Source organism: Giraffa tippelskirchi, chromosome 3 (genome assembly GCF_054371585.1).
Source record: "Giraffa tippelskirchi isolate mGirTip1 chromosome 3, T2T-mGirTip1v1.2.pri, whole genome shotgun sequence".
NCBI lineage: Eukaryota > Metazoa > Chordata > Mammalia > Artiodactyla > Giraffidae > Giraffa > Giraffa tippelskirchi.
The window spans coordinates 15,610,465-15,638,378 of NC_137277.1; the positions used below are offsets into that span (position 1 = coordinate 15,610,465).

The 27,914-nt window shown below is 42.2% G+C and overlaps 3 protein-coding genes across 12 annotated transcripts in view; 1 reads left to right on the forward strand and 2 right to left on the reverse strand.

The window, feature by feature from the left end:
- PECAM1 (platelet and endothelial cell adhesion molecule 1) overlaps positions 1-2,291 on the reverse strand; it is a 98,204-nt gene extending 95,913 nt beyond the window's left edge. For 5 of the 6 annotated variants that reach the window (XR_014078817.1, XR_014078814.1, XR_014078809.1 and 2 more), the window contains exon 1: positions 2,143-2,233. The gene's annotated coding sequence lies outside the window, so the exon portion shown is untranslated. Of the gene's footprint in view, positions 1-2,142 lie in introns of all 6 variants that reach the window. The other variant, XM_081576805.1, reaches the window with a different exon arrangement.
- Positions 1,309-27,914, reverse strand: part of POLG2 (DNA polymerase gamma 2, accessory subunit) — a 59,747-nt gene continuing 33,141 nt past the window's right edge. The window contains exon 10 of the mRNA XM_081576832.1: positions 1,309-2,233. Within this exon, the coding sequence (XP_081432958.1) occupies positions 2,221-2,233 (13 nt within the window). The 3' untranslated portion in view covers positions 1,309-2,220. The remainder of the gene's footprint in view (positions 2,234-27,914) is intronic.
- On the forward strand, positions 2,010-24,142 carry MILR1 (mast cell immunoglobulin like receptor 1). Of its 5 annotated transcripts, none has more exons than XM_081576835.1 (10): positions 2,010-2,264; positions 7,465-7,604; positions 8,720-8,989; positions 14,994-15,278; positions 17,395-17,505; positions 22,352-22,441; positions 22,963-23,019; positions 23,147-23,254; positions 23,790-23,870; positions 24,004-24,142. In XM_081576835.1, the coding sequence occupies exons 2-9, from the start codon at positions 7,553-7,555 to the stop codon at positions 23,840-23,842; spliced, it is 1,026 nt and encodes a 341-aa protein (XP_081432961.1). In that variant the 5' UTR covers positions 2,010-2,264; positions 7,465-7,552; the 3' UTR covers positions 23,843-23,870; positions 24,004-24,142. The 5 variants fall into 5 exon arrangements, with proteins under 5 accessions (XP_081432961.1, XP_081432963.1, XP_081432960.1 ...); XM_081576837.1 differs by having other exon boundaries at positions 23,147-23,215; XM_081576834.1 differs by lacking the exon at positions 7,465-7,604.

A 27,914-nucleotide genomic window follows, 5' to 3' on the forward strand; every position in this document is an offset into this window, starting at 1 on the left:
GAAATCTCGTCCCCTGCATTGCAAGGCAGATTCGTAACCCCTGGAACACCAGGGAAGTCCCTGGGTTATATTTATTTTTATCAAGTTTATTGATATGATGAATTTCGGTGGACAATGATAGTGCAGATTCGTCATGATTTGGGCCCTATGCAACGTGTCAGGTCCATGGATGAACTGTTTTCTTTTTCCATTTAGACTTTATATCCAATTTGTTGTGTAACCTTTGACAAACTATGATCCTTTCTGGGGGGGCCTCGATAAGGTACTCCTAGTAACATTTACTAACAGCCCTAAGAAGTACTTCCTCCAGTTCCCTTTGCTGTCTTTGCTGTCTTTGCTTTCCTTTGCTGCGGTCTGCAAGCTTCCTGCTCGAGCTGAAAGTTCCACATGCAGAAATGCCCCAGACACGTCAGCTTTTCTGAAAGAGCCCCCATCCTTCTGGGCATGACAGTTCTCAGGCCAGTATGCATAAGACACTGGTGGGAAACGTCAAAATCGAAACCTCTGATTCCTTTTGGCAGAAATTCTGCGTGAGAGTTATGCCACCAGAGATTAAACTGGTGGGGTGCTTTCCCTCCCTCTCCTTTAGTGAGAGAAATTGCCACCAATATCGCCATATGAAGTCACTGAGTGCTGTCTTTGTTGGAAGAGTGGGTGCCTGAGAAGTAACTTTTACTGTTGGAAGGAAATAAAGGCCTTTTACAAACTGAGGGCTAACTAAGATGATTTGCTTCCAGACAGTGGCAGCAGACAGGGAGGAAATGGGGGTGACAGCAGCAAGCCCTGGGCTCTGTTCAGACCCCCAGTGGTGTGGGGCTGGGCATGACTGACCACAACAGGCTGGGAACCTGGGGAGCCCAAGCAAGGAGTCCCTGGAGAGAGTTAATACTGGAGATTGGATGATGTTTTGGAAGACCCTGCACCCAGGCAGGGAGGTGTGTTCCCCACGGAGAGGGCACCTATCCACAAGAATGCAAGAGACCTTCAGGGTCAACCCTGGGTGGCAACAAGAGCCAGTGACCTGAGAATTCCCTGGCGGTCCAGTGATTAGGACTCTGCACGTTCACTGCGGAGGATGCAGGTTCATTCTCTGGTCAGGGAACTAAGATCCCACAAGTTGCGCAGCTTAGCCAAAAAAAAAATACAAATAAATTAAGAAAAGGAAAAAGAGAATCAGTAACCCAAGTGGCCCAGCCCAATCACAGCCTGCCCCCCTCAGAAACCCCTCACTCTCTTCCTACTCCCCACTTCATGCTGGTGACAGCAAAATATGCATCCACTTGCCAGAGTCAGGAGAATTCTGGATTGGGTGGAAGTGAATTACAAGCCACTTCAGGGCTGTAATTTAGACATGCTGAGACTGCTGGGGCCCTGGAGAAAATTCAGAGTCCCAGGTTTCATCCCCAGGAAGCCTGGAGCAGGGCCTAGAAGCCAGCATTTAACACAGTCAGGCATTTCTGCTGCCCTGTTTCTCTGTGTCTCTCTCTAGCTAGTCAATATTGCTCCCCAAGACTAAACCACACTTTCCACTAACTTCCTTTTGACCCAAGCTGAATCCAAAAAGAGACGATCAGGTGGGTTTGCATAAAGACAATATTGTTGTTGTTTAGTTGCTAAGTAATGTCTGATCCTTTTGTGACCCCATGGACTATATAGCCCACCAGGCTACTCTGTCCATGGATTTTCCAGGCAAGAATACTGTAGTGGGTTGCCATTTCCTTTTCCAGGCGATCTTTCCCACCCAGGGATCGAACCCAGGTCTCCTGCATTGGCAGGCGGGTTCTTTACCGCTGAGCCACCAGGGAAGCCCATAGTGACAACTTTTCTTTTTCCCACTGTCCGCTTCCCTGCCAGCCTGAATTAGAAGCAACCTGCCACATCCCTCTCTGCCTACAGGTGCTCACAGAGGAACACAGGGTCACACCAACCAGTCATCTCACATCAGGCTAGTCCACGCAACTCCGATTTCTTCAACTTGGTCAAAAAAGAGGAAGTTCTCTCTGTGATTCACTGACGGGAGGCAGGGGTGCCATCAAGACTCCTTTGCCCTCCTCCCTGATTTCATTCAAGAGAATGTGGGGCTATTTAAACAAGCCGTTCTTTGGGACATTTTTCTTTCTGTCACGTCTGAGGCTCACTTACCATTTCGAAGCTTGAATCTCCAAACCAAAGCGTCATGTGGAAAAAGAGTTTTCTTGTGTTCCTTCTCTCTCTTGCAATTCAAAAAGTTGCACTGGATTGTGAAAGAAGGAGAAAAACAAATGGTAAGTTTCATTTACTTCTCTGTTGTACTAAAGCTGCTTTCACTGAAAGGGTGAGACAGTCAGCTTTAATCGTGCACCATTGTGAGCAGGTTTTTCTGTGCTTTTTGATGAACAACCAAAGAGGAGAGTTTTTCCACTTTGTACTGTTTTAAAATGAAGTGATTTTAGGGAGGGAGTCAGAGAATCTTTCCTGAGACTAAGAAACAAAATGGTGAGATTGTTTTTTTTAAACAATGAAACGTTTCTTTCTCTGTTGTTTTTTAATTAGAAAATCAACACACAATCATTGTAAAATAATTCAGGCGACACTAAAAACATATCCTGGGAGGCAGTTTTATCATCAGAGCCAGCCTGTTGTAGTCCTAACCTTGTAGTTAGGGTAGGTCCTAACTTACCCTTTTCCAGCTGGTAGTCTGGGCACATGACGAAAACCACTTTAAGCTTAATTTCTATCCTCTGTGAAGAGGGGAAATAAAGACACCTCCCTGGGAGGGTTGTTGTGAGGACTGAGACAGGGCATGTCCCTAGGCACAGAGCCGCGTGCATGGGGAGCCGTCAATAAGTGCTAGCCCAGGTTGTTGCTGTTACTATACTGTAAAAGGTGAACGTTCTGCTATAAACAGATCCCCTTAGTCCCTCTCCCATCTCTGTGTCCAGAAGCAACCACTATTAACAGTCCTTTTCGCTCCAATATCAAAGCAAACAAACTCTTCTGTGGCCTGTTCTTTTTAAAATTAACATGTCCCAGACATCTTTCTAAGAGGAAGTTGTATATTTAGCTCCGTTCTTTTCAACAGCTGCATGGCATTTCACAATAGGACTTAGTCATAATTCATTGAACCATCATTCCCTTATTGGTTGTTCCATTTTATTCCTCATCATAGAAACAATACTGCAGTAAACATCCTTTGTGGACACATGAGTGTGTGACAGTTCATGTAGGATAAAATCCTAGAAGTCAAATGGCTGTGTCGAAGGCCATGTCCATTTGAATTGTTACAGATAATGCTAAGTTGCCCTCCCAACACACTGAACCGGTACATGTTCACCAACGCTGACCACGGAAATGGGTTGAGTGTGAGTGTCTCACCCTCTCTCCAACAGTGGATACAATCAATTTTTTAAATTTGTGTCAATCTGATGAATACAAAAATAATATCTCAGTGTTATTTTAGTTCTTGGTTGCATCATCACTTACAAAGCTGTGCTTCTTTCTCATGTTTGTTGACTATGAAAGCTCCAGCATGCCCATATAAAGGACATTTAGGGATGGCAATCTGGCTGGAAAGAGAGGTGAGGTGAGGTCTTATCTTGAATCTGAGCTTACATAAGACTGAGAAAATATTAATTTTCCAGATCAAAGTGTAGATTGCTGGCATTTTTTAGGGAGTCTAAACCCCTCCTCCACCCAAGCCATCCCTCGGCTGCAACACTATTTCTTTTTCTGGGAATTACCTAGTCATATTATTTGACCATTTATTTGATTGTCTTTTCCTTATTAATTTGCTACTGGTTTATGTATATTATGGCTTCCCTGGTAGCTCAGACGGTAAAGAATCTGCCTGCAATGAAGGAGAACTGGGTTCCATCCCTGGGTTGGGAAGATCCCCTGGAGAAGGAAATGGCAACCTACTATAGTATTCTTGCTTGGAGAATCCCACGGACAGAGGAGCCTGGTTAGGCTACAGTCCATAGAGTCCCAAAGAGTCAGACATGGCTGAACAACTAACACGTTTACCTTATGCATATTAAAAGAATCCTATGCTTGTTTATGTTTTAAGTACTTTCTTCTAGGTTTCCACTTGTCTTAATTTTGCCATGGAGGAGTTTAAAGTTTTAGAATAGTTATTTCTTTCAGTCTTTTCTTTATGGTTCCTATTTTGTTGATCTTACTTGGAAGATCTTTTCCAACAGATGATATAAAAATGTTTCTATATATTCCTCTTAATTCTTTTATAATCTTAAATTTTAACATTAGATTTCCTGATGAGGGTTATTTCTTCCCTTGGCATTTTTAAATAATAAAATACAAACACACAAGCTATCAGAGATTACTAGGATTGTGGCAAAAAGATCCAGAAGGCCATTTAGAGAGGCTATAAGAATAAAATAAGTGTAGTAGGTTGAGTAATAGTGTAATAGGTTGAGACACATCAAATACGTTTACATCTATGAGTTCACAATGATTCTTAAACAAAAATAACAATAATAAAGGAAAAACATCTCACTGTTATAAGATACTAGGAAACCAACTCATTATTTTTTAAAACTGGTCAATAACAGAAGAGAATCAAGCATTGATCCTCCCTTTTCTATACAAACCGTACCACAGTGTAACCAAAGAATTGACAAGGGTATTTCTCTTCAGATAATTATGGGTTAAAAATGAAAAAGAACTGGTATATCCCCATTATCCTCAATGGTGAAAAATTGAAAGCATTTCCCCTAAAGTCAGGAACAAGGCAAGGATGCCCACTTTCACCACTACTATTCAACATAGTTTTGGAAGTTTTGGCCACAGCAATCAGAGCTGAAAAAGAAATAAAAGGAATACAGATAGGAAAAGAAGAAGTAAAACTCTCACTGTTTGCAGATGACATGATCCTCTACATAGAAAACCCTAAAGACTCTACTAGAAAATTACTAGAGTTGATCAATGAATATAGTAAAGTTGCAGGATATAAAATTAACACACAGAAATCCCTTGCATTCCTATACTCCAATAATGAGAAAACAGAAAGAGAAATTAAGGAAACAATACCATTCACCATTGCAACAAAAAGAATAAAATACTTAGGAATATATCTACCTAAAGAAACAAAAGACTTATATATAGAAAACTATAAAACACTGATGAAAGAAATCAAAGAGGACACAAACAGATGGAGAAATATACCGTGTTCATGGATTGGAAGAATTAATATAGTGAAAATGAGTATACTACCCAAAGCAATCTATAGATTCAATGCAATCCCTATCAAGCTACCAATGGTATTTTTCACAGAACTAGAACAAATCATCTCACAATTTGTATGGAAATATAAGAAACCTTGAATAGCCAAAGCAATCTTGAGGAAGAAGAATGGAACTGGAGCAATCAACCTGCCTGACTTCAGGCTCTACTACAAAGCCACAGTCATCAAGACAGTATGGTACTGGCACAAAGATAGAAATATAGATCAATGGAACAAAATAGAAAGCCCAGAGATAAACCCATGCACATATGGACACCTTATCTTCGACAACGGAGGCAAGAATATACAATGGAGAAAAGACAATCTCTTTAACAAGTGGTGCTGGGAAAACTGGTCAACCACTTGTAAAAGAATGAAACTAGAACACTTCCTAACACCGTACACAAAAATAAACTCAAAATGGATTAAAGATCTAAACGTAAGACCAGAAACTATAAAACTCCTAGAGGAAAACATAGGCAAAACACTCTCCGACATAAATCACAGCAGGATCCTCCATGACCCACCTCCCAGAATATTGGAAATAAAAGCAAAAATAAACAAATGGGACCTAATTAAAATTAAAAGCTTTTGCACAACAAAGGAAACTATAAGCAAGGTGAAAAGACAGCCTTCAGAATGGGAGAAAATAATAGCAAATGAAGCAACAGACAAACAATTAATCTCAAAAATATACAAGCAACTTCTGCAGCTGAATTCCAGAAAAATAAACGACCCAATCAAAAAATGGGCCAAAGAACTAAACAGACATTTCTCCAAAGAAGACATACAGATGGCTAACAAACACATGAAAAGATGCTCAACATCACTCATTAGTAGAGAAATGCAAATCAAAACCACAATGAGGTATCATTTCACACCAGTCAGAATGGCTGCTATCCAAAAGTCTACAAGCAATAAATGCTGGAGAGGGTGTGGAGAAAAGGGAACCCTCTTACACTGTTGGTGGGAATGCAAACTAGTACAGCCACTATGGAGATCAGTGCGGAGATTCCTTAAAAAACTGGGAATAGAACTGCCATATGACCCAGCAATCCCACTGCTGGGCATATACACCGAGGAAACCAGAATTGAAAGAGATGCGTGTACCCCAATGTTCATTGCAGCACTGTTTACAATAGCCAGGACATGGAAGCAACCTAGATGTCCATCAGCAGACGAATGGATAAGGAAGCTGTGGTACATATACACAATGGAATATTACTCAGCCATTAAAAAAAATACATTTGAATCGGTTCTACTGAGATGGATGAAACTCGAGCCCATTATACAGAGTGAAGTAAGCCAGAAAGAAAAACAACAATACAGTATACTAATGCATATATATGGAATTTGAAAGATGGTAACGATAACCCTATATGCGAGACAGAATAAGAGACACAGATGCATAGAACAATTTTATGGACTCTGAGGGAGAAGGTGAGGGTGGGACGTTCTGGGAGAATAGCATTGAAACATGTATATTATCATGTGTGAAACAGAACACCACTCCATGTTCAATGCATGAGACAAGGGCTCAGGGCCGGGGCAATGGGATGACCCAGAGGGATGGGATGGGGAGGGAGGTGGGTGGGGGGTCCAGGAAGGGGAACACATGTAAACCCATGGCTGATTCATGTCAATGTATGGCAAAAACTATTACAATATTGTAAAGTAATTAGCCCCCAACTAAAATAAATAAATTTATTAAAAAAAAAAAAAAGAAAAAGAACTGGTATATCCCCATTTTGCAACCTCTAATGAAATTATCAGTGTGCACGTGTGTTCTCAGGTGTGTGTCTGACTCCTTGTGACCCCATGGACTGTAGCCCACCAAGCTCTTCTGTCCATGGAATTTCCCAGGTAAAAATACTGGAGTGGGTTGCCATTTCCTCCTCTAGGGGCATCTTCTTTACCCAGAGATCAAATCCACATCTCCTGCCTCAGCAGATGGATTTTTTACCACAGCACCACCTAAGAAGCTCAGTGAGATAATGCTTTTGGGTAACCATCATCAAAGCCTGCTAACAAACAAAAAAGAGAGATAACCGGACATTATGTGCCTCCTAATGGAAGTACATCCACCCCCTAAGTTGCATTCTTGCTAAATAAAAGCTAATCTGAATTTCATCAAGCCTCTGGACAGGAGATAGAAGAACATGGTAAAGGAGCACCATGGGAATGTAATTAAAGAAATCCAGACCATGGGAAACACTTCAGAACAAACAACTTGCTATCTCCAACAGATAAAGCGCAGGGGGAATAAAAGAGACCAAAAGATCTGTCAATGAAAAAAGACACAAGAAACATTTCAACTAACTACAACAGACCATCATGGATCCTAAAAGAAAAATCAGACGGTTGGGGGAATTTGAACAGATATCTGGTAATATTTTTAAAATATTGTTAATTTTCAGGTGTGATAATGGTATTGTTATTTTTACCAAAGAGTCCTTACTTTTTAGAGACAAAAACTATTAATATGAATGTCCTCCAGCCAAAGATCACTGGAGACACATGTGTAGTTGGACAAAGATGGGTTTTGAGGGGAAATGTGTACCATGGGAATGAGCAAGAGGGCATCCTCAAGTGAGATTTGTGTTGGGTGACTTGGAGGAAGATATGAGGCCGCAGGATTTACTCTGAATTGGATTCTCTTTTTTTTTTTTAATTTATCTAGTTTCCTGACCAGTTATCAAACCCAGGCCCCCTGCATTGGGAGCATGGAGTCTTAGCCATTGGACCACCAGGGAAGTCCCTGAATTGGACTCTTTCAGGAAACAGAAACAACGACATGGTTGGGCATCTTAGTAATTCTTACCTGATGACTAGTGTGAGATTGATGCATGAAGCAGAGCCCCAGGGCTCTGGGACAACCTAGAAGGATAGGGAGGAGAAGGAGGTGGGAGGGGGGTTCAGGATAGGGGGACTCATGTATACGCTCTGGCCAATTCATGTTGATATATGGCAAAAACCATAACAATATTGTAATAATCCTCCAAGTAAAATAAAATTAATTAAAAATAAAATAAATAATTCTTATCTGAAAGATCAGCACTGCAAGGCAAAAACCGTGACTGATAAAGAAGCAGCTGTCAACCATACTAGCCAGTTTAGAGGGATATTTGGCCATATTTGTGTTTTGGAGGATGTTCACATCCTCATCTGTGTTTAGACAGGAGTCATCTGGTCTTTTTTTCTCGATCTAATATGGTCATAGGGTGGCCTTGTTTGGTACCAGTGACCAGTAAGTTCCAAGCCAGAACAAAAGAGCTTGGTGAGGTCACCCGTCTCTCACGGGGAGAGGCCTCTGGAGGTGCCGAGACTTCCTCACACATTGTCCAGCCTGGATGTACAGGCAAGAAACGCCCCCCACTCCAGAAGTTTGCCAGAAAAAGAGGGTCTCCACCACCTCGACCCACAAAATGTGGCTTGACAACCACGGGGTTATTATCGTTGGACAGTAACAGGGACTTTCTCTTGTGTTATTTTGTTTTCCAGAATTCCCTCCTCCACGTTTGGGCTCACAAACAGACACAGTCATGAGGGGTCAGAATGTATCTCTATGGTGTTTCCAACAGTACAAATCACTAGAGATCACCTATTTTTTGTTTCGGGGTGAGAAATCCCTGAAAACCCAGGATGGAAAAGGCAAACCCATGACTTTTAACCTAACAATCTCAGAAGCCCATGATCTGGGCCCCTACAAATGCAAAGTCCAAGTTGCTAACTGTTCAAAATACAGTCACCCATTCAACTTCACATTTGTCGGTAAGTAGAACGCTTGTTACTCGGGGGCCCTGTGATCTGGGGGGATTATTTCCTGTTCTAGGGTGGACTCTCTGTTCTGCTGGTTAACACTCTCTCAAGATCCTGGCATATATGTCACTGAGATCTTGTTTCTTAATAATTTCATTTCACTTTCTCTCCCAAAGACGTTTAGCCATTTCAGATGATAATAGGCTGATGGCCTAAGACTAAAAGTCTTACATCAACAATTTAGAAAGTTGTTGAAATCCTCTCTAAATGTTTTATTCTGGATTCTTGTCATATAGGGGAAAAAAAAAAAACACTTTTTCTCTGAAGATTCAAGTAAGAAGTCTTAGAATCAGTGTTGGACCCTGTGGCAAGGGTCTTCATAGCCTCAGACTTTCCCCAGCTCCTTCTCTTTACAACAGCCATTGGCCAGCACTCTTCCTGCCCAGCCACCTCCTTCCCTCCCCGTCCCTGCCACTACCCACAGTTCGTGGGATCTCAGTTCCCTGACCGGGGCTTGAAGCGGGGCCACAGCAGTAAAAGCCCAGGATCCTAACCATTAGGCCCCCAGGGAACTCCCCAACCACATTTTATCACTTTTACATTTTTATCTCCCATCTTCCCACCCCAAGCCTCTCACAGCCTAGCATTAATGGCCTCATCCATGATAGTGACCTTGATATTGGACTGCTGGGAGAGGGAGAGAGGGTTTCCGGGTAATATGTGTACCTGGAGTCTTCCAAACAGAGGACCCCTGACTTACTGATCGAGTATTTGGGTGATTCTCTGGGTCTGTGCTCTCCAGCGTGGTAGCCACTAGCTGCATATTGTTATTTAAGTTTAAATTCGAGTTAGTTTAAATTAGGTGAAATTAAAAGCTGCAGTTCCTCCATCTCGTTAGTCACACTTCAAGTGCCCAGAAGCCATAGGTGTGGGGTGGCTGTTGTATTAGACAACATAGACACAGAATATATCCATCATCACAGAAAGTTCTACTGGATGCCCCTACTCTAGGTCAATGGTTCTTAGCTTTTTAGGTTACAACCATTTTAACAATGTAATGATAGTGATGGATACCTTCCCTGAGATGTTTTCATGAGACTACCAATGCAAACTTCTGCATAAGACTATAAGGGATGCCATGGACTCTAGATTAGAGCCATCTCAGGGACTTCCCTGGCAGTACAGTGGTTAAGACTACAGGCCTTCAGTGCAGGGGGCACAGGTTCATTCTCTGGTCAGAGAACTAAGAGCCCACACACTGTGTGGCACAGCCAAAATTTTTTTTATTTAAATAAAAAAATAAAAAAAAGAACCAACCATCTTAGGACAAATTTGAACACAAACTCAATTGAAGCCATAACTGTAAAAGCAATGTAAAAAGAAGACAACCATGTAAACAAGGTTTAGGATGTGGTACATAATGTGAGGGCAGTGCCCTAGCTGATAATATTCTCTGGTGGTCAGATTCCTGCTGGACTGGGCAGCCTGGATTTGCAGAAAAAGCAATGCAAGGGGCATCAGGGAACCCATGTATACCCGTAGCTTCCTGTGCAAGGCTGAAGCCTTAAATCAATGGATTAAAAAAAAAAAACAAAACAGTCTTAGTTTCCTGAGCATCTGTCCCACAGATAGGTGCACAGTCTTCCCACATCCTGCCTTCAAAGTAAATGCACTAGTTTCCCGCAATGTGTTTCCGGCAGTAATTATACTGCCTGGTAGAATTTTTTTATAGATTATAAACCTGTATCATCTTCATTTAGGTCAGACTAATATCTACTGAGTGCCTACCCCATGTGAATAACTGTGTTGCATGCTGCCAGAGTTTTGATGATACCTAAATCATGACCTTGTTCCCAACTCAGTAAGGAATATGAGCCATGAACACAGATTCATTCATCTTTGATCCACTCATTCAATATTTAATGATATCCCCCATGTGCCAAGCCCTGGATATACATTAGTTCCTGCCTCGGTGGAGCTTATAGTCTAATTGAGGAGACATGAAACCCAAGTACCCAGTCGAATAAATTCATAATCACAAACTCTGTTGATGGTTATAAAGAAAAAGAAACAGGCACAGTGATGGAGAAAAGTTGGGGGATGGGTGGTGAATGGGGAGTGGTTTCCTTAGATAGGGTAGTTGTGTGCATGCTAAGTCAATTCAGTCATGTCCAACTCGACTATTGACCGTAGCCCACCAGGCTCCTCTGTCCATGGGGATTCTCCAGGTAAGAATACTGGAGTGGGTTGCCATGCCCTCCTCCAGGGGAATCTTCTCGACCCAGGGATCAAACTTACATCTCTTAAGGTCTCCTGCATTGGCAGACGGGTTCTATTTTTTGGCTGCCCAGGAGTCTTAGTTGTGGCACATGGAGATCTAGTTCCCTGACCAGGGATTGGACCCACAGAGTCTTAGCCACTGGACCACCAGGGAAGTCCCGGCAGATGGATTCTTTACCCCTAGGGCCACCTGGGAAGCCCAGATAAGATAGATATGGAAGGACTTTCTAAGGGGATGGCATTTCAGGGGACCCCTGGAGGATGAGAAATGATTTGCTACAGTGAGAGAGAGAAAGAAGGCTCTAGTCAAGGGACAATACCCTGTGCTGGGGGCTCCACCTTGGGGAGAACTTGGCTGTTGGGAAGGGTGTAATATGCCACTGGTATGGCTGGAGGTCAGATGAGGGGACTGTGACTTCAGGTGAGACTGGAAAGGGGAGAGGAGAGCCAAGTCAGGCCTATGACCCCATTTATCATTTTTGAAGTTAATTCATCCTGGGTGGGGCAGGGCAAGGGTAGAGGTTGGAGATTGGCTGGGTGGCTTTTGCAGTCACCCAGGAGACAAAGAGTGGGGAGATGGAGAGCAGTGGACAGGGTCAAAACAGATTTTGGAGGGAGAAACAACAGGACTTGCTGAGTGATTAGGTTTGGAATCATAGGTAGTAAAGATGAGGAAGGGGTCAAGAGTGACTCTCAGGTGTCTGTTGTGACCAGCTGATGGACGAGGAGTGGTGTCATTTACTGAAAGGGGCAAAAATAGAAGTTGTTCAAAGGTTATAAAATTTTGGTTATTGTTAACAATGCTGTACTATGCACTTAAAAATTTGTTAAGAAGGTAGATCTCTACAAATGACCCAGTTTCATTCATTTTTATGACTGAGTAACATCCCATTGTATATATGTACCGCATCTTCTTTATCCATTCATCTGTCATTAGACCTATCAGTTGCTTCCATGTCCTGGCTATTGTAAATAGTGCTACAATGAACACTGGGGTACATGTGTCTTTTTGAATTATGGTTTTCTCCAGATATGTCCAGCAGTGGGATTGCTGGGTCATATGGCAATTCTATTCCTAGTTTTTTGAGCAAACTCCATACTGTTCTCCATAGTGGCTGTAGTAATTTACATTCCCACCAACAGTGTAAGAGGGTTCCCTTTTCTCCACATCCTCTCCAGCATCTATCATTTGTAGACTTAAAAAAAAAAAAAAACTTATTTATTTATTTGGCTGCATCAGGTCTTAGCACATGGGATCCTTGTTGCATTGTGTGGGATCTTTCATTGTGGCGCACAGATTCCAGGGCCCTCGGGTTCAGTAGTTGGGCTTCTTTCGGGGCTCAGTGGCCTGGTAGCACATGGAATCTTAGTTCACCAACCAGGGATTGAATCCACGTCCCCTGCATTGCAAGGTGGATTCTTAACCACTGGATCAGCAGGGAAGTCCCTATAGTTTGTAGAGTTTTTGATGATGGCCATTCTGACTGGTGTGAGACATGGATGGACCTAGAGTCTGTCATACAGAGTAAAGTCAGAAAGAGGGGGGAAAAAATCATGTATTACTGCCTATATATGGAATCTAGAAAAATGGTACAAACGAACCTATTTGCAGGGCAGGAATAGAGACAGACACAGGGAACAGATGTGTGAATATGGCAGGGATGGGATGAATTGGGATATTGGGATGATGGTATGTGCACTGCCATGTGTAAAGCAGTTAGCTAGGGGGAACCTGCTTTATAGCGCAGGGAGCTCAGCGCAGTGCTCACCCTAGAGAGGTGGGATGGGGGTGTGCTAGAAGGGAGGTCCAAGAGGGAGGGGCTGTATATATACATATAGCTGATTCTTCATTGTACAGCAGAAAATAACACGTTGTAAAGCAACTATACTCCAATTTAAAAAAAAAAAGAAAGAAAGAAAGAAAGAACCTACTGTATAGCACAGGGAACCCTACTCAATACTCTGTACTGACCTATATGGCAACTGAGAGAGTGGATACATGTATATGTATAACTGATTCAGTTTGCTGTACAGCAGAAACTAACACAACATTGTAAATCAACTGTAATCCAATAAAAAATAATTTAGAAAAAAAGAAGGTAGATCTCATGTTAACTGTTCTTAGCGCAAAAGAACTAAATGAATGATTGAATGAATAAAAACATTTTTTAAAAGAATATAATTTTCATAATGTTTATCTACCTACCGATTGATTCATTAACTAGCAGATTAACTAGAGTTCAGTTTCAAAAGGTTATGTTCGAGGTGGCCAGGAGACATTCAAGTGGGTCATGAAATAAGAGGCAGAAAAAGTCGTATGAGGACGGGATCAGGTGCTGGAGGAGACAGAAGAGCAGGGAGGACTTTCACCTGGAGGATTTAGGAAAAGTTTTGTGGGGAAGGTGGCATCTGAATGAGTCTTAAAGGACTTCTGTAATTTAAAAAGCAGGACTGATTTATGGAAGAGTTACAACTCCCTTCCCTTGATCACAGTGATGCTGTGATGCCCCTTATCAGTCCTTTTACAAACTCTGAGGGAAGTTTACATCTTTCCACTCAATTTAGATATCAGCCCTTATTCTAGTTTGAATCATCTTATCTCAGAGAGAAGTCCATGCTCTCCGCTTCATCATGAATACTTCAGTTCCTGAAAATTGCAGGAAGTAGATTTCAGTTTCGTAGGAAGAACAGTCTATTGATGCTATTCCCAAACAAAGTTGCTCTTTGAGGCTCCCATCCCTGGGCACCACTCTGTCAAGGATGCTGCCACCAGGATTCCTGTTCAGGGGAGGGAGGGATGGAGCAAGAAGACTCTAATTTGTTGGTTTCTTTGCTTTGACTTAAACAATGAAACATGTTTCATTGTTTCTGCACCCAGTTGTTAAATTGGCACAATACTGTTAAAAACAAAAGTATCTGCTTGGGAGCTGGCCCTGGCTCTGCCATTTACTAGCTATGTGGTCTCTGAATTTCAATGGGCTCGTCTGTGGAATGGGCATAATGCTGTCCACCTTGTGTGCTGTTGTGAAGTGAACCAGGGTAACGTGGGTAGTGACCCCAACACATGAAGGATACTCAACGATTATCTTTCTTTCCCTATAATCCTGTTTCATTAAAGAACTATATAACAAATGACAGAGCTGGATTCTCCCATAAAGTATGGTACGATCTGACAGAGCCGACCAGACTCACTCATTTCTGGTCAAGAATTTCCCTTAACCCTATTTATCAGGGTTACTTCCTGTTTCAGGGAGGAACTGGAAGATAATTGTACAGCTGAATTTTATAAACGACAGTACAGTGAGAAAAGATGATATTTTTAGGTTTCTTTGATTAAAAAAAAAAACCACTGTCATCTTACAAGGACTGGGACTAAAAGCACCTCTCAACTACATACTTGGAGCTGGATCTTTGACAAAATTATACCATCAACCACAAACAAATGGTAAATTGTGATAAAAAGGCAAGTTTGCACTCCAGCTCCTCAAAGCAGAGAGACACTCTCCACTCTCTGGCTTTCTCAGAGCCTGGTTCATGCCAGGATACACAGAGTTAACCACATACTTATTGATCTTTCCCCACGGAGCTTCTTGTGAGCAGCCTGACTTCACAAGAGGGGTGTTGTTCATTTTTGGGTGAACAGACAGGAATAGAGTAGGGCGTCCATCCATGTTTGTCAACTGAGTGAGGAAACCCAATCTGCTTAGCCATTTAACGTGCACCTTCATTTTTCTAGACCCAGTGACCGCACCAGTGCTGAACATTAGCGTCATTCAAACAAAAACAGACCGATATATAACGCTACGCTGCATCTCATTCAACGGCTCTCTGCCCATCAATTATACTTTTTTTGAAAAAAACATCACCATATCACCAGTTATTTCCAAGAATGTAAGGAAACCTGCGGAATTTAACATAACCAAGAGTAACACTGCAGAAGTGAAAGAGTACAAGTGTAAAGCTAAAAACAGATTGCCTGACCATGCAAAATACAGTCAACCTGTCACCATACCCTCAACAGGTAAGGGCTATCTGAACTTTCAACAGGGTCTGGATTTACTTCCAGAAAGTGCAGCCCCTCCTCTGTCCACCATTTCCCACATTGCCCACCTGCTTCTAAGCGCTTTTCCTTCCATAGGGTCCATACGCTCTGATGGGACTGCTTTCTGCCATAAAGGAACCATAGAAAAGCCTAGAGAGTGGGGCAGGAAGGGACCTTGTAGTAAGACTTCCTGAGCCGACTCTATTTCCTGCTCAGGTTCTAAGCAATCACATTAGAATTTGCAACTCTCTTTGTTTTCACTTTCTTTTTTTAAGCACTATTTTCATTCACGTATTTATTTTGACCGTGCTGGGTCTTCATTGCTGTGCATGGGCTTTCTCTAGTTGCAGCAAGTGGGGGCTACTCTTCGTTGTAGTGCACGAGCTTCTCATTGCAGTGACTTCCCTTGTTGTGGAGCACAGGCTCTACACATGCGAGCTTCAGTGGCTGCAGTACGAAGGCTCAGTAGTTGTGGTGCACTGGGCTTAGTTGCTCCGCGGCATGTGGAATCTTCCCCGACCAGGGATCGAACATGTGTCCCGTGCACTGGCAGGCGGATTCCTATCCACTGCACCACCAGGGAAGTCCTGCATCTCTTGAAGCTGCTGGGATCTCTTGATTTTCTTGTGCTTTTTAAAATCATTTAAAAAAACTCACTTCTAACACCAGTACCTTCCTGCTTGGCTGTTGAATGCCCTGCTGCTAATGCTTGGTAAATCTAGATTTCTCTATTGGGGCAAGAGCGGCTCCTGTCCCAGTCTTGTGTTTCAGAAGGCGCTGCCTGGATGCTTCTCTGCTGCACACTTTCCAATAAGCTTCCCATAAGCCATAGGGATGCCTGCCTGGACCTTGTATCTCTACTTTTCTGTACCTCACTCTAGGTTCCTAGACCTGAGTTCCCTGCCCCATCAGATCAGAACCCACCTCCTAGGGCCTGTGTAAGTCTCTTTCCCAGCTCGTCCGCCCAAGGGTGGACCAGTGCGAGGATGTGAGCACTCCTGGACTCAAGCCGAGGGAGCTGTTTGTGGGGGGTCAGGGATGACATTTGGCCATGCAGGCAGGGGCTGTCCATGTGTTTGTCAGGTTCCTTAGGGCACAGATCAGAGCCTGGGTGGGAAGGGGCCAGGCCGGAGCTAGAGCCGGCTCTCTTTACACTGTCATATTCCAGCACGGAACTCTGAGTCTGAGAATTCCAGATTTTAACCTGCCCTCAGGGACTTCCCTGGCCATCTAGTGGTTAAGACTGGATTTCCAATGCAGGCGGCACAGGTTTGATCCCTGGTCAGGGAACTGGGACTCCTCATGGTACATGGCCACAAAATTTAAAAAATAAAAACCTGGCCTGATGAAGGGACACTGGTCAAGGCGGGAGGAGAAAAAAAAATTAGGTTAGCAAGGGTAATAGGCACACAAGGGCATTAAACACCTCATCTTCAGAAGATCAGAGCCCACATCTGGGTGTTTAATAAGTTCTAACAAGTCAAGTGGCCTGTTGGAGTCAGGCCCCCGAGTCAGCCTTTTGCCTACAATCATCGCCTTCCATTCACTAGCTGTGAGACCTTAGAAAAGTCACGTACTCTTATTTAATTGTAAAATGGGAACTTTACTCTACTTAATTGAGTTTTATTCTACTTAATTGTAAAATGGGAATAATACCAATGAGATGCATAAGGCAATGCATGTAAAGTGCTTAACACAATGTCTGCATAAAGTCAATAATAAGTTGCAACTGTTGGGTAACATAGATCATGCCAACATGACTAAAGACTTTGCCTGATAAATGGCCAGGCTATTCTCAGATTTATGACCCTAATGATGTAGACAACAATCTGTCTGTTAAATGCTGTGCTGCTTTTTTTTCTTTGTAAATGACCCCTGATAGAAGATGGACTTGGTATGACTTCTAGAACTTCACTAACAAGTTAATTCTCAGGTGCTGCAGGCGTCCACATAGGGCAAGGACCCAGGATTCATGGTTTCTTGGCTAACTTGGGAGACAGTCGTGATTGACCTTTCCAGAACATTCCACAATTCAGTATCATTGGGAAAGCAGATTGTGCAGTGACCAGTGAATGCTATCTTCTTCTTCTTCCAGGAGGAGACTGCGGTCCATTGTGCCTGCAGCTCCTGCTTCCGGGGTTATTACTGGTGCTAATAGTAATCATCCTAATTCTGGCATTTTGGATGCTACCAAAGTACAAAGCAAGTAAGTTCCTTAGGAGCTTTGCCATTGTTTTCCCTGGTGACTCAGACAGTTAAGAATCTGCCTGCAATGCAGGAGACCCAGGTTCAATCCCTGGGTGGGGAAGATCCCCTGAAGAGGGGAATGGCTACTCACTCCAGTATGCTAGCCTGGAGAATCCATGGACATAGGAGCCTGGCAGGCTATAGTCCTTGGGGTTGCAAAGAGTCAGACACGACTGAGCGACTAACACTTTCACTTTCCCTGGATTTTGGAGACAGACAGCAGGGGAGAGGGTAAGGAGGAAGGGAAAGGAGAATCAGAAATGGGATGTGAAGAAAATGAAAAGAGAAGGAAAAGATGCAAAATGAGAAGATAATGAAGGACTTCTGAACTGTTCACATTTAGCACAGTTCTCTTTTCTCTGGTGAAGGCTTCCCTATTTAGATTGCTTGTGGGCGTGTTACCTGTGCAGTCACACGGGGCCCCGTGCTAAGAAGACATTTTAATGCTCTGCTGTCATTGTCTTAAAATTTGTAATACCTTTTTACCTCTTTTTTAATTTTTAAAAAATTCTTTTTCAAAATTGTGGTAAGATATGCATAGCAATAGAATTTACCATCTTGGCCATTGTTAAGTATACAGTTCGGTGGCATTAAGTACATTCACATTCCTGGGCTACCATCACCAGCCATCCACCATCCACTTTTTCACTTTGTAAACATGACACTCTGTATTTGTCAAACAGTGTAAGTCCCTATTAATTTCTCTCTACTCCCAGCCCCTGGCAAACACCATTCCGATTCCTGTGTATGAATCTGACTATTTTAGAAATCTCATGTAAATGGAATCATACCGTATTTGTCCTTTTGTAGCTGGCTTCTTTTATTTAGCACAATGTCCTCAAGGTTCATCCATGTTGTTTACATGTCAGAATTTCCTTCATTTTGGGGGACTTCCCTGGTGGTCCAATGGTTAGGACTCTGTACTTCCACTGCAGGGGACACGGGTTCAATCTGTGGTTGGGGAACTAAGATCCCACAAGCCTCGTGGTGCAAAAGATTTTTTTTCTCCTTCTTTTCAAAAGCTGAATAATCAGTTATATATATGTGTATATATATATTATACACACACATGTATACATACATAACACATACTTTGTTTATCCATTCATTCATCCATCAATGAACTCTTTCTTCAGAAAAAATTCCCAGAAGTGGAATTGCTGGATCGTTTTTTTTCTGAGACTCCCCCATACAGTTTTCCATAGTGGCTGCATCAATTTACATTCCCACCAACAGTGCATGATGGTTTCCTTTCAGCTGCATCCTTGTCAACACTTGTTACTTGTTACCTTTTTGATGGTAGTTATTCTGAGATGTGTGAGGTGGTATCTCTTTGTAGTTTCAATTTGCATTTCCCTGATGATTAGTGATTTTGAATATCTTCCCATGTGCCTGCTGGCCATCTGTATGTCCTCTTTAGAAAATGTCTATACAATTCCTCTGCCTGTTTTTAAATTGGGTTGTTTGGTTTTTTGATATTGAGCTGTATGAGTTCTTTGTACATTTTGGATATTAACTCCTTATCAGACATATCATTTGCAATATCTTCTTTCATTCAGTAGACTGCCTTTTTGCTTTGTTGATAATTTCCTTCACTGTTCAAGCTTAATGAAGTTCCATTTGTTTATTTCTGCTTTTACTTCTCTTGCCTGAGGACACATGGCCAAAAAAATATTGCTAAGACCAGTGTCAAAGAGCATACTACCTATGTTTTATGTGTTTTATGGTTTCTGATCTCACATTTAGGTTCTTAATTCACTCTATTTTTTTAGATGGTGTGAGAAAGTAATTCAGTTTGATTCTTTCACATATAGCTGTCCAGTTTTCCCAATATCATTCATTGAAAAGACTATCTTTTCCTGACTGTATATCCTTACCTCCCTTGTTGTAAATTAATTGACCATATAAGTAGGGGTTCATTTCTGGGCTCTCTAGTCTGTTTCATTGATCAGTGTGTCTGTTTTTGTGCCAGTCCCACACTGTTTTGATTATTGTACCTTCATAGCACAGTTTGAAATTAGAGAATATGATACCTCCAGCTTTGTTCTTTCTCAGGATTGATTGGGCTTTTTGAGGTCTTTTGTGTTTCCATACAAATTTTAGAATTATTTGCCCAAAGTCTGTGAAAAATCCCATTGGTAATTTGACCGGGATTTCATTAAACCTGTAGATTGCCTTGAGGAGTACAGCCATTTGCAGTACTAATTCTTCCAATCTGTAAGAATGGTATATCTTTCCATTTGTTTGTGCTGTCTTCAATTTCCTTCATCCATGTCTTATGGTTTCCCAAGTACAGATCTTTTACCTTCTTGGTTATATTATCCCTAGGTATTTTATTCTTTTTGGTACAGATAGGATTGTTTTCTTAATTTCTCTTTCAGATAGTTCATTGTTGGTGTATAGAAATGCAACTGATCTCTGAATATTATTAATAATTCCATATACTGTGACTTTAGCTGAATTCATTTATTTGTTTCAATAGTTCTAGTTCTTTGGTGGTGTCTTTAGGATTTTCTCTATATAGTAACATGTCATCTGCAGTGACAGTTTTACTTTTTTCTTTCCAATTTTGATTCCTTTTTTTCTTCTTGTCTGATTGCTGTAGCTGAGACTCCCAATACTATTGTGAATAAATGTGGCAAGAGTGAGCATTCTTGTCTTCTTCCTTTTCTTAGAGGAAATGCTTTTGGCTTTTCATCGCTGAGTATAATGTTAGCCATGGACTTGTTATATATGTTCTTTATTATGTTGAGGTATGTTCCCTCTGTACTCACTTTGTTTAGAGTTTTTATCATAAATCGATATTGAATTTTGTCAAAAGCTTTTTCTGCATCTATTAAATAAGCATATGGCTTTTATTCAATTTGTTATTGTGGTGTATCACACTGATTGATTTGTGGATATTGAAATGTCCTTGTATCTCTGGGATAAATCTCAATTGATCATGGGGTATAATTCTTTCAATGTATTGTTGAATTTGGTTTGCTAATATGTTGTTGAGGATTTTTGCATCTACATTCATCAGTGATATTGGCCGGTAGTTTTCTTTTTTTTCTGGTGTCTTTGTCTGTCTTTTGTTGTTTGGGTTTTTGTTGTTGTTGTTTGTTTTGGCTGCACCAGGTCTTAGGTGTGACACTTTGGGTCTTTTTTTTTTTTTTAGTTGCATCATGTGGGATCTTAGTTGCACCACAAAGGATCTAGTTCCCTGACTAAGGATTGAACCCAGACCCCCTGCCTTATGAGCTCGGAGTCTTAGCCACTGGACCACCAGAGAAGTCCCTGTCTTTGTCTGGCTTTGATATCAGGGTGATACTGGTCTTGTAGAATGAGTTTGGAAGGGTTCCTTCCTCTTCAATGTTTTATAGAGTTCACCTGTGAAGCCAGCTGGTCCAGGACTTTTGTTTGTTGGGAATCTTTTGATTATTGATTCCATTTCATTTTGAATGGTAATTGGTCTGTTCATATTTTCTATTTCTTTCTGATCTAGCCTGAGGAGACTGTATATTTTAGGAATTTATCCATTTATTCTAGGTTGTCTGTTTTATTGGTGTACAATTGTTTATCATAATCTCTTATGACCCGTTGTATTTAGATGGTTATCAGCTGTAACTTCTTTCATTTTTTTTTTTAAATTTCTTGGACAATATAATATGGAATTTACTTCCATGGAGAATTCTCAGTGAAGTCCTTTAAAAGCATTTTTTTTTTTAACTGAAGGATAATTGCTTTACAATGTTGTGTTGGTTTCTGTCATACAACAATGCAAATCAGTCATAACTATACGTACATCCCTCCTTCTGGAGCCTCCTGCCCATCCCCCACTTCTTTCATTTTTTATTTTATTTATTTGAGCCCTCTTTTTTCTTGATGAGTCTAGCTAAAGGTTTATCAATTTTGTTTGGCTTTTCATAGAACCAGCTCTTCATCAATCTTTTCTACTGTTTTCTTTTAGTTGTTATTTCACTTATTCCTGCTCTGATCTTTATTATTTCTTTCCTTCTAACTTTTCTTCTTTCCTTTGGGTGTAAAGTTAGGTTGTTTATGATTTTTCTTGTTTCCTGAAATAGACTTGTATTGCAATAAACTTCCCTCTTAGAGCTGCTTTTGCTTGGTCCCTTAGATTTTGGATGGTTGTGCATCCGTTTTCATTCATCTTTGGCTATGTTTTTTTATTTCCTCTTTAATTTCTTCAGTGACTCATTGTTTGTTTAGTAGTATATTATTTATCCTCCATGTGTTTGTGGGGGGTGGGGTTTTTTTTTTTTGGTAGTTTTTTTTTCTTGCAGTTGATTTCCAGTCTCATATGTTGCAGTCAGAAAAGATGCCTGATATGACTTCAATCCTCTTAAATTTATTGCATCTCATGCATTTTTAAAACTGGTCTCCTCTTCCTACAAAAATCCGAGGATCTTACAAAGGTGGAATTAATATTCTTGAGTACTCGCCAGGGCTAAATGGAACTCAGTTGGGTAATTTAGTATCTCTTGTAGATATTATGAAGCTTTTTACAGGCTATTCTTTTCGGTGAAGGAAGGAAAAGATATCTCTGGCCATCTCAAGCACAATCTTGATAGGCAAAGGGTGTCATTTGCAGATCTGAGAAAATAAATCAGAAGGACTCCTGGCTTGAAGAAGCGGATGCTATGGTCTCCTAGCTGAGCCCATGATTTCCCTTTAATAGACAACAGTTTAGGCCATCCGAGTAGGTCACGCTTCCAGAACTTTGGGGAATTCTGCTCCGTGGAGGAGCAGGAAAAAAAAAATGTGGCTGAATTGGTTTAATGATTCTGCACCAACTTACATAGGAAAAGCTATGAAAGATAGTGCACCCAGAATCTACAGAAATACACCCATGGAAGCTGGAATATATGCAAATGTCTGTGAAAATCAAGCAGGTAAGAGAATTTTGTTTGAGATTTTGGTTGGTTTGGGGTTTTTGTCTTTTAAATTTTTTTAAGGTCATACAGACACATGGTAAAATATTGAAGAAGCTGAGTATAGTGTCTTCCTCCCGCCCCAGCACTCAATCCCACTTTCCACTTTAAAATCCTTCCACAGATATTTTATGTGTGTTTTAGCATTTAAATAAATGGTAGCAATGGTAGCATGTCATAGATATGCCATTCTACACCTGATTTTTTCAGTTAACAACATATCTTGGAGATTTTTTTTTAATATCACTTCAGAATGATCCACACTACATTCCAATCACTTTTATGATCACCTCTTAAAGCTAGCATCATTTACTGCTTTATGGTAAACAGACCCAGCGTCTTGGCCAACAGTGAGAACAACCTTGGCCAATGTTGATGCTGACTGAGGGCCAGCCTGTTCCAGGAACAGTGCTAAGCGACTTATCTGCTCTGTCTGGTGCAAACACCACTAACTCCCAAATTATATCATCCCCATTTTACAGATGAGAAACCTGTGCCAGGCTTAGAACCAAAGCAATGTGTTTCCAGTGCCCAAGATGGTAAGTACTCTGTGCAAAGTCCAGAAGCGACATGCCATTCCAAGGGCAGCTGACTAAGACGCTGCCCTCAGGAGATCAGAGATTTGCACCACAGACCCAATAACTCTGTTTCTTGTCTTTTACCCAGGGGCTGACTACTCCCAGGAGATACATTACACTGCCCCCGTGTTCCAGCAGGTGGCACCAAGAGATCAGAGTGAGCCACAGTTTGGGATAAGAGACACTGTTGAAATGGGTCAGTGGTTTCTGTGAGGCCGTCATTGGCTTTAGGAACCCAAGGATGGGATGAACACAGGCAAGCAAGATGGACACCCTAGGAAACCAATAGCGAACAGCGCCTAATAAATTTCATCAGGACGTGGGTGGATGAGAGAAGGAAACGATGTGGTAGGGAGTGTATCACATTAAAAAAAAAATCCAGAGAGAACAATGCAAGTGCACTTCTAAAATGCTTTCAAGAATAAATCACATAATGTAGTCCAGGAAAAAAAGACAGCAGTTAATACTTGGTTTTATCAGGGCCCCCAGCTACCAAAATAGAATTTTGAAAGAGCTTCTATAGCTATATATCCAAGACTGAAGGCAAAAGGAGAAGAGGGCGGCAGAGGATGAGATGGTTAGATAGCATCACCGACTCAATGGACACAAGCTTGAGGAAACGCTGGGAGATGGTGAAGGACACGTGGGTCGCAAAGAATCAGACATGACTTGGCAACTGGACAACAACAACATCCTAAGTTTACTGAATTATTTTCACTTTTATATTACAGAAAACAGTAATAATTCTAAAGATGGATATGTCTATTCTGACCTCGTCTTCTGAGATTTAAAGATGTAGGCTACATCTTAGGGTAAGATGCTTTTTATAAAGCTGATTTCCATAAAGAAAAAGCAAACTGGATTGATACTTAAAAGGTTTCACCTGGTTACCCAAAGTGACTCACTGTTTTTCATGCTTAAACACTATTCCTTTGGCTTTTTCAGGTGCATACAATCCTGTCATCAGACAAGAGTTTTGTTAGGTGGATCCTGACTAATGACAGTTTTTAACATGCTTTTGCCATTTTTTGGCAAGGACCATTTCCCCCATTTCCACACCATTTAATAAAGAACAATTTTTTGACTACTGTGTTCTTCATAAGTGCATCCTGGAAGCTTACAACAATCATCTCCCCATCCCCATGCCCACTGAAGTTTCAGAAGCCAACATACAAAGCAAAAACCATGCCTGAATTCCAAAACAAAACTTGGTGACCTTGAAAAGGTGTCTGAAGAAAACAGCACAGGCGGTCACCTCTGGAGAAAAGCAAGATCACTCAGCGAGTACACATTTATTATCCACCGCCACTAACATTTGCTCTTAGCTTCCGGAAGCCTGCAAATTCATTTCTATTGATTTCCATGGACTTTCTCAGTCCTCAAGATTTAGCTCATGTCAGAGGCGTGCCTTTATGTGCTGCATTTCCGGTCAGCTCTCTGTCAAGAGGACAGCCTGGAGTTGAGTGGGGGAGAGGAGAGAAATGGAATAGTTTCCCAGGATTACTGTAACAGATTACCACACACTGCTGACTTAAAACAACAGACATGTATTTTCTCATAGGGCTTCCCTGATAGCTCAGTTGGTAAAGAACCCACCTGCAGTGAAGGAGACCCAGTTTGATTCTTGGATCGGGAAGATCCGCTGGAGAAGGGATAGGCTACCCACTCCAGTATTGGTGGGCTTCCTTTGTGGCTCAGCTGGTTATGGTACCAGAGGTCAGAAATCCAAAATCAAGGTATCAATAGGAGCTGCGCTCCCTCCAAAGGCTCATGGGAGAGAGGTCTCACTTGCCACTTCCAGTTTTTGGTTGCTGCTGGTGTTTCTTGGCTTGTGGCAGCACCTCTCCCTTCTCTGCCTTTTCTTCATATGATCTTCTCTCCCTCAGCCTTTCTCTTATAAAGACACCAGTCAGTAGATTTGGGGCTTCCCAGGTAGTGCTAGTGGTAAAGAACCCACCTGCCAATGCAGGAGACGTAAGAGACGTGGGTTCAGCCCTTAGGTCAAGAAGATCCCCTGGAGGAGGAAATGGCAACCCACTCCAGTATTCTTGCCTGGAAAATTCCATGGACAGAGGAGCCTGGCGGGTTACAGTCCATGAGGACGCAAAGAATCGGACACAACTGTGACTTAGCACACATACAGTAGATTCAGGAACTACCCAGATGGTCCAGGTTGATCTTATCTTGAGATTCTTATTAATTACACCTTCAGAGACCTTCTTCTCAAGTAAGGTGATATTCATGGGTTCCAAGTGTTAGGAATTATGGGGAAGCCACCATTCAGTCCACTTGAGGGGCAAAAATATTTCTGGTTTGAATCTCTCATCCCAGGAGTTGTAAGTAAAGTCCGATAAAGCCAAGAGGCATTTCTGGGGTTCTGGACACAAAATAACTTGGCCAAAATTGCTCAACTCTGTTCTTCTTCTTGGGGGGTTGCCTGAACCTCAGTCTTAACTATTCTCAACAATGGACCTCGACTAGAAAAATCATAGTTATCAGCTAATTAGACACTAACTCTGTAACACCCTTGCTGCTGCTGCTGCTGCTGCTAAGTCGCTTCAGTCGTGTCCGACTCTGTGCGACCCCATAGACGGCAGCCCACCGGGCTCCTCTATCCATGGGATTTTCCAGGCAAGAGTACTGGAGTGGGGTGCCATTGCCTTCTCCGTAACACCCTTGGGACTGGTATTATTAACTTGATTTTACAGGTAAGGAAACTGAGGCTTAGATGGGGTAAGTAATTTCACAGGGTCATCCCCAGCCTGGTAAGTGGTTGAACTGGGACTTAAACCCCAGCAAAGAACAACAGCAGCACTGGCTGTGGGAATGCATATTCAGGGTAGGAAGGGCTATGCTGTACACACAGGTCCAGATGAATCTGAGGATTTTGTTGCCATAAAGCAGCATTCATGAGCTTAATTTCCCCTTCTTTCTATGGATATTTTTATTGGCTTGGCCAATAAGTCCATCTGGGTTCTTTCCATAAGATGTTATAGAAAACCCCAAATGAACTTTTGACTAACCCTAAAGAAGGCTGAACGCCAAAGAATTGATGCTTTCAAATTGTGGTGCTGGAGAAGACTCTTGAGAGTCCCTTGGACAGCAAGGAGATCAAAACCGTCAATCCTAAAGGAAATCAACTCAATATTCATTGGAAGGACTGATGCTGAAGCTGAAGCTCCAATCCTTTGGCCACTTGATGCAAAGAACTGACTCACTAGAAAAGAGCCTGCTGCTAGAATGACTGAAGGCAGGAGAAGGGGCAGACAGATGATAAGATGTTTGGATGGCATCACCGACTCAATGGACATGAGTTTGAGCAAACTCCAGGAGATACTGAAGGACAGAGAAGCCTGGCGTGCTGCAGTCCATGGGGTTGCAAAGAGGAGGACACAGCTTCGCAAATGAACAACAATATTTGGAGGAACTCAGTATATCACAGAGGCTGAGGGTGAGGAAATCCAGGCTCAGTGCTAATTGTGTGACTCTGGGTAAGTTACATAAATCCTGGGGTTCAGTTTCCTCACTTGAAGGGGTGGGGGAAAGAGGAGAGGGACAGGGAGAAATATTACCTACATCATGGAGCTGCTGTGAGAACTAACTCAGGTAATGAATGTAAAAGGTTTGGAACAGGGCCGGGCACAGAGTAAGAACTGGAAAAAAAAAAAAGGCTAGCTATTCATAGTATGTTCATCCTTAGCATGTGTCATACTAATTGGCTGCTCCTCTTAGAAATCTTCAGTCTTTGAGGTCATAAACTTAGTTACTTGGCCACCATTAACCTCTTGATGTAGTAACTTGAGCTCCTTCCTGAAGCAGAGCCTGAGGCAAGGACTTGGTGCAGGTTGTTTATATGAGGGCCCAGGGAGAGTGAAATAGAGAAGAAGCCAACACAAGAGGTAGGGAGGGGCTGGCGAATTAATGAGCACCCCAGTAACTGGATTTGATCCTATTAAGACCACCTGAAGTCTCAAAGTCCAGAATGTCCCTGGGTTTCACAACATGCCTTGAATCCACAGCCTCTCATTTTCTCTTCGCAAAGCTTCTAAAGCAGTTAGCAGAAGCCAACCAACCCACAATCCGTATAATTACCACTGCCTCCTGCCTTTCAAGTGCTAGAACTATTGCATAACCTCGAGCTTCATTATTTACCTCTGCCCCCTTCCCCACTGCAGGGGAAAGTCTTAGTAATTGTGAAGTTACAACATGTAAGGATTATCTCCACTCCCCTTACCACCAGCAACAAAGTCCTTCTTGCCCGTTCATCCTGGGAGGAAATCTGTTTATCAGGGCTGCTTTCTCCAGCCTTCTTATAGTCTGATAGCCCTGAAAGCAGAGCCTGAGAAAAGGCCTTCTGTGGAACAGAAGGGACACCAGCAAACAGGCATGAGGGACTGGAGGAAAAGCCAGAACGAGGTGTAAGTTTGAGCTGGACATTGCTGTGGGGAGCTGGGGCTCGATTCCACTGGAACTCTCTGTGGAATGAAAAAATGCCTCTCAGAATTATCCCCTTGAGGACTGCGAGAAGCACTTATCCATCGGCTCCCATCCCCCATTGGCTGACGGCTGCCCCCAGGAGGTGATGCATGTGGGCATTCCAAGTGGGCTTCCACTGGCCTCTCACCCGAGGCACTGGAAAGCCCCGGGGTAGAAAAGGAGCAATATATCTTGAACACTTAAAGCAAGAAAGCTGTCAACACAAAGTGGGTGAGGCTGCAGATGCAGCTGGAAGCAGAGGAGGTGACTGCCGGTTCTCTGCCATCTCTCAACATTTCCTTTGTAATGACTATGTTGTTTAGTTGCTTGTGTCTGACTCTTTGCAACCCCATGGACTGCAGCACGCCAGGCTTTCCTGT

What these genes read in the sequence shown, in the direction of transcription:
- MILR1 (XM_081576834.1), top strand. Translation starts at nt 2,177, where the DNA reads ATGTGGAAAAAGAGTTTTCTTGTGTTCCTTCTCTCTCTTGCAATTCAA. An exon ending in TGTCTGTGAAAATCAAGCAG is followed by an intron (nt 22,442 to 22,962) that starts GTAAGAGAATTT and finishes CCCATTTTACAG; the next exon opens with ATGAGAAACCTGTGCCAGGC. An exon ending in AAGAGACACTGTTGAAATGG is followed by an intron (nt 23,255 to 23,789) that starts GTCAGTGGTTTC and finishes TTTATATTACAG; the next exon opens with AAAACAGTAATAATTCTAAA.